Source organism: Trypanosoma conorhini (assembly GCF_003719485.1).
Source record: "Trypanosoma conorhini strain 025E chromosome Unknown Tco_14.4_contig_00797, whole genome shotgun sequence".
Lineage (NCBI taxonomy): Eukaryota > Euglenozoa > Kinetoplastea > Trypanosomatida > Trypanosomatidae > Trypanosoma > Trypanosoma conorhini.
The window spans coordinates 1-5,374 of record NW_021704864.1 but is presented as its reverse complement, the minus strand read 5'-3'; the positions used below and the strand labels follow the sequence as shown (position 1 = coordinate 5,374).

The 5,374-nt window shown below is 53.9% G+C and overlaps 3 protein-coding genes across 3 annotated transcripts, besides 7 other annotated features; all 3 read left to right on the top strand.

Annotated features, from left to right (window-relative positions):
• Positions 1–25: 25 nt before the first annotated feature.
• Positions 26–50: a microsatellite.
• A 38-nt stretch (positions 51–88) lies between these two features.
• Tco025E_08499 (putative small nuclear RNA gene activation protein (SNAP) 50) lies at positions 89–1,420 on the top strand (the record flags this gene model as incomplete). Its single annotated transcript, XM_029375346.1, has 1 exon — positions 89–1,420. The coding sequence occupies one exon, from the start codon at positions 89–91 to the stop codon at positions 1,418–1,420; it is 1,332 nt and encodes a 443-aa protein (XP_029224631.1).
• Positions 1,421–1,655: 235 nt separating this feature from the next.
• Positions 1,656–1,677: a microsatellite.
• Positions 1,678–1,692: 15 nt separating this feature from the next.
• Tco025E_08498 (putative katanin) lies at positions 1,693–3,360 on the top strand (the record flags this gene model as incomplete). Its single annotated transcript, XM_029375345.1, has 1 exon — positions 1,693–3,360. One exon carries the CDS (start codon positions 1,693–1,695, stop codon positions 3,358–3,360), a length of 1,668 nt encoding a protein of 555 aa, XP_029224630.1.
• A 38-nt stretch (positions 3,361–3,398) lies between these two features.
• Positions 3,399–3,420: a microsatellite.
• Positions 3,421–3,588: 168 nt separating this feature from the next.
• Positions 3,589–3,633: a sequence feature (A-rich).
• A 46-nt stretch (positions 3,634–3,679) lies between these two features.
• Positions 3,680–3,702: a microsatellite.
• Positions 3,703–3,737: 35 nt separating this feature from the next.
• Positions 3,738–3,761: a microsatellite.
• A 2-nt stretch (positions 3,762–3,763) lies between these two features.
• Positions 3,764–3,804: a sequence feature (GA-rich).
• A 61-nt stretch (positions 3,805–3,865) lies between these two features.
• On the top strand, positions 3,866–5,257 carry Tco025E_08497 (uncharacterized protein; the record flags this gene model as incomplete). Its single annotated transcript, XM_029375344.1, has 1 exon — positions 3,866–5,257. The coding sequence occupies one exon, from the start codon at positions 3,866–3,868 to the stop codon at positions 5,255–5,257; it is 1,392 nt and encodes a 463-aa protein (XP_029224629.1).
• Positions 5,258–5,374: the final 117 nt, after the last annotated feature.

Genomic DNA, 5,374 nt, shown 5'->3' with positions numbered 1-5,374 from the left:
CTACTGGGGGCGGATTTTGCCTCCTTCCCTCTCTCTCTCTCTCTCTCTCTGTGCGTGTAGAGGGAAGGGCGGGGAGGAGAGGGGGCAAATGCCGTCCAAGACGGCGCTGGACCCGTTTGCCATTGCCATCGACGCCACAAACCGAGTCTCCCTCGCCGCCATCTCCGCGCAGACCGCGATCTCCGTCTCCGACCTCCGTCAGCTCAACCCCGGGCTCGACGCACACACCCACCTGGAGCCGCTACCCGTCGGGACGGTGGTCCGCCTGCCTCCACGGCTGGAGCAGTGTGGGGATCCGTACGGCAACTACTTCACCATTGGACCCATGGAAGAGGCGTTGCGTGCACTGGACGTGCGACTAGACGAGCTTGTTGCAAAGGAGCTGGTACAGCTCCCGGCAATCCCCCCACGAAAAGTCCTCTCCAAGACAGAACGAATTGTTGGAAAGGTGCGGAAGGAAGGTGAGCGCCAACTAGCCCGCATTAAGGCAGAGTACACGGAATGTGGGGAACGCTCAACGGTGTTTCAATTTCTTGTGGACGTGGAGCCCGTGAAGCAATTGCAGGGTGAGGTTGAAAACGAATTTGACGGAGGGAAACTTCACCTGAAGGCACTAGAGAGCGTAAATCATGCGACCTTCAGCAGGGGATGGCGACATCAGGAGAATGCTCTCACGGAGGGTTCACGTTGGACTGTGCGAGACGCCAGCGAGGATTTTTGTTTGGAGGATCACTCCCATCGCTGGGAATTCACCTTCTTTTCGCCGGATGCGACTTTGGAGGCGCATGACACTTGGGCCGTGCTTTCTTGCCAGACTCTTGGCACCCTCATTGATGCCTTCGAGTGTAGAAACTGTCTGCCTGCAAATATGTCTAGGAATGCCTTTATTTTTATCGGCGGTACTTTCTATGTTGACAATCGTCACGCCGGGGTCGAAGGTGAAAACTACGACGATTTGAGCGCCCCAATCCGTCACTTTCAGCCAATGGGGGATGGGGATTTTGGGAACATGGATGCCGTGGCGTTTGGACGATGTCCTGTGAAGTACATCACAGAGACCACCGTTGCCGACCTGGATCTGCGACTCGGCGAATTTGGCGTCATGCGGCACATTGGATGGTGCAATCACTATTTTTACCTAAGTTCGGTAACGAGCCTTCGGGGGCTGGAACGGTGTGATCGGGAGAAAGGGGCCTATCCACAGCGTGTCATGAAGGCGCCTCGTCGCGCCGTGCGGTGCCGCATGTGCAGACATTTTCCAGCCACCATCGTGTGCTACAAGGATGAGCTTTCACCCTGCAGTCCTTGTCCTTACTGTGTTCCTTGCTTTGAGCTGCTGCACGCAACGGATGAGGGCGTAGTTGAGGATGACAAATGCATTGTCGTCAAGCACCACGATGGAAAGTATTTTTCGTTGTGATGAAACAACAACGCCCCGAAAGGGGGAACAGCACTTGATACTACCGAAGCTCTGTCATGCATCTCACTTTCTCCCGCCCCCGGCGCCTCGCTCTCACTCGCTCTGTGTGTGTGTGTAGATGTGTCTGTTCTGCCGTCTACGTCGGGGGGAGAAGATTACACCAGCGGCGTGGGAGAAGATTGCCCAAGAGACTTGTTGCTCTGCTCCGCAGCTATGGAGGTCGCACGCGCACGCGTTTTTATTTTCTTTTTTTTTTTGATAGAAGAAGGGCCATGGCGGCCGCCTCCTCTGTGTTGCAGCTCCCATGCCAAGTGTATTGCGCAAAGTTCAGTCTGAATCGTGCACAGCAGCTAGTAGGCCTTGGCGGGAAGGACGGTGCTGTGTATGTATATCCGTTCGAGGGCTATTCCCGTGTCGCCCGCTTAGACGGCGATGCTTTGCCCCTGACGGCCCTTGCCTTTGACCCGCAGCAACACCATGTGGTGGGAGGAAGTGATAGTGGTGGTGTTCGTCTTTGGGACGTCACCACAGAGCAGCCTGTGCGCTCGTTTGCTGCAAGCCATAAGTCAACCGTGACGTGCGTGGATTACCACCGCTACACCGACTTTATCGCCACCTGTTCGCGAGACAAGAGTCTTCGTATTTGGGACACAAGGAAAAAGAAGTGTCTGCAGTCTTACAAGGGAGCATCCGCACCGCTGTGTGCCACCCAATTCTCCCCTAATGGTAGATGGGCTGTCAGCGGCTGCGCTGAAGGTATTATACGCCTGTACGACTTGGTCTCTGGACGGCAGTTGAATGAGTTTAAGGCCCATAGCGGGGCCATCACATCTATTCATTTTCATCCTGAGCAATACTATATGGCGGTAGGCAGTAGTGACGGTACTGTGTCGTTGTGGGAGGTAGAGAACTTCACGAGGGTTTTTCAGAGCAATCCGCTCGAGACACCCGTGGACGCCGTACATCTATTTGGAAAGAAGCTGCTTTCGGCGGCCTACCACGTTTTACGCGTTTATGATTTTACAATGATGAGTGACAACACGGCGACTACCACCGAGTCACCATGGAGTATTATTGGCGACTTAACCTACTCATCTCTATCGGATGAGGCTTGGTTTATTGAATTCAGCAGTGCGACGGCGACAATGGGCCGTCTTCCTCTTGGCTGTAGCAAATATGTCAATTGCCAAACTGATGCTTCTACGGCTGTGGCGTCTGCGGCGTCGCCGCGTGTAAATTCATCGTTTGCAGAAAATATGGAAATGCCGTCGGGTTCCGCGGTGAGCCCAGTGTTGAGGCCTCGGTGGCCGCAGCAGCAACGGCAAGTACGACAACAACAACAACAGACCCCCCCAATGGTGCGCGTTGAGCCTGCAACTGCCGTGCCCGTCGACGCGTCGCCCGACTCGCAACTGGCGGAGCTACTTGGGTCAAGTGCCCCCATGCTATCTGCGCTTCGGCGACGGCTAACGCACATCCGCGTAGTTCGTTCCCTCTGGGTGCGTGACCCCCCACAGGCCTTGGAGTACCTCAAGCGGCTGTGCGTGGATAGCTCTGACTGCGGGGCGGTGAGTGACTTCCTGGTGGCGATGCAGCACATGCGTATGAAGGAACGCATCAGCATTAGCACGCTCCCCGACTTGCTCGACGTGCTCGCATACGCGCTGAAGCATGGGCACGAGCCGTTGCTGGTGGTTGCAGTCAAGGTGTTTCGAAGCATGAGCAACAAGTTTCGTGCCAAGATGGACGAGGCCCGGAGATTTACGGCATCCTTCCGCACTGTAAATGCTGGGGCGCCGGAAGCAATGATGCGGCAGTACGCCGAGTTAAACACCAAGTTTGAGGAGGTTGCCATTCTTGTCTACAACCTTCAAGAAACAAAAGGCCCTGTTGGCGAGGAGGTTCGCGAGGCTCTACAGGAACTCCCGAATTTTTCATGAGCAGAGTAGACACCTTATAAAGAATAAGAATGAATTTGAAAAAAAAAACGAAAAAAAAAAGGACCCAAAGACCCACTCATGGCCACTTCAGCAATGGAAAAACGCAGGTATAGTTCCCTTTACGTGTGCGTGTGCGTGGCTCCTCTCTGGGATGAGGTGTGGCTGCACGGCGCGAACACCTCGCCCTGTCAGTTTTATGATATGTGTCGTATTTTGCTTCTAATCGTGTTTTTTTTTTCGTCATGTTCCAATTTTTTCTTATTTCTTCTTTCTCCAATAGGTGAAACCTCACCTCCTTTGTTGTTGTTGTTTCTTGCGGTCTCTCTCTTTCTCTCTCTCTCTGTGGTCTGTGCCATCAAATCGGCGTTGCATTGCCAATTTTGTTATAATTATTATTATTACCTTTTTTTGTTTTGATTTGTTTTCTTTTCTTGCCTTTTTCTTGCGTGTGTGTCTGTGCGTGTCGTTGTTGCTGCTGGGCATGCGTTGAAGTAAAGCAGGGATAATGAGTGACGCCGTTGCGCCGGGAGCCCCCAGGAGGCACGAGCATTATGACCCACGGGCGGAGTTGGGGCTGCTTCAAGAAAAAGTGGAGGAGGCCCTCATGGAGGCACGGCAGTCTACCAATTTTTGCCGAATGATTCAACACGACATAGGCAAATTTGTCCGCTCAGAGCAGCTGGCGCGCGGGTGGTGTGCGGACGCCGTCGGGGGTGGGAAGATTCATCCGCAACTCTTGGCTTCCGTCGATGGCCACCTATCCGAGTTCGAGGGCTTCATCATCGCAAGGGTTCGGGAGGAGCTTGAGAGGAAGATAGCGAAGGAGTTTGCAGCGCGGTTGGACTCCTGCAGCCAGCAAATTGACCGGCTCTATCAAGAGCAAAGGGAGCAGGAGGGGAAGCTGCGGTTCCTTGTGATGGAGGCCGCGCTGAAGATTTCCGAGGTCCGCAAGGAGGTGAAAGGGTATGTGTCCAAGATGTGGGGCCATGTGATGCTCATTGAGGAAAAACTGAGATTGGTGCCCGCAGCCTCCTGCACCAAGCCCGAGGGAGCAACAGTGCCGGAGGATGAGTTGGCCACCGCGCTGCGTGAGGCAATGACAGTTTTGACTCTCCTCTCTGAGGGTTTGGAGACGGAGCGCAAGATGAACTGGGAGGAAAATCAACGCTGGATGCTGTTTATGGGACGCGCTGCTGAGAAACTTCGCCAGCTTGGAGAACGTGATGAGGTGCTTGCAACGAATTGTCAGGAGATATGGCGGGTGACAAAGGAAAATCGACGGCGCTGCAAGGAAGCTATGGCGTGTGTGGTGGATCTTGGCCGCAGGCTAGGCCCGTTAAGTTCTGCCTCCACTGCTGCTGTTGCGACCCTTGCCCGTGAGGGCCCTCAGGCCGTGCGCTCGAAGGCAGAGATTGTTGACCAAAAACAGTTGCGCGACTTCACGAAGGAACTTCATGAAATTGGCGCGGCTCTGCGTGCACTGCAAGTGGATCATGCTCGCTTTAAGAAGATTGTAGGGGAAAACATGGTCATTGTGACACAGCTCCAGCAAAACGGGACGGAGACTGTGGCTGCTACAAACAGCCGTGATACAAGTCTTGAATTCGTAAACCGAAAGCAAGAATCATGTGGCCCCAATTATGTGTTTCGGTTTCCTTTCCGAGAGGAAAATGAGTCTGAAGAAAATCTTTTTATTGGTAGAAACGATATATCTCTAGCAAAAAGGTGGCAGGCCTCATATTTAACGAAGGCGCGTCTATTGCATGGAAGGACGTGCAACGCGCTTCGTCGACGCGTGTTTCAGTCATGGCTTGCCTGGAGACGTGGACGCCGCCAAGCTGCAACGGGCCGCGACCAAGTCGCACAAACTCCAAGAAGCCTTGAACATGCGGTCTGACTGGCAACCACGAAAATACGAGGGGAAAGAGTGGGAAGGGTGTTGGTGTTGGTGAAAGCGATGGCGATGGCGAAAGCCGAGTAGAAACAAAGTTCTTCCCGCGGGGGTGTCTGTTGA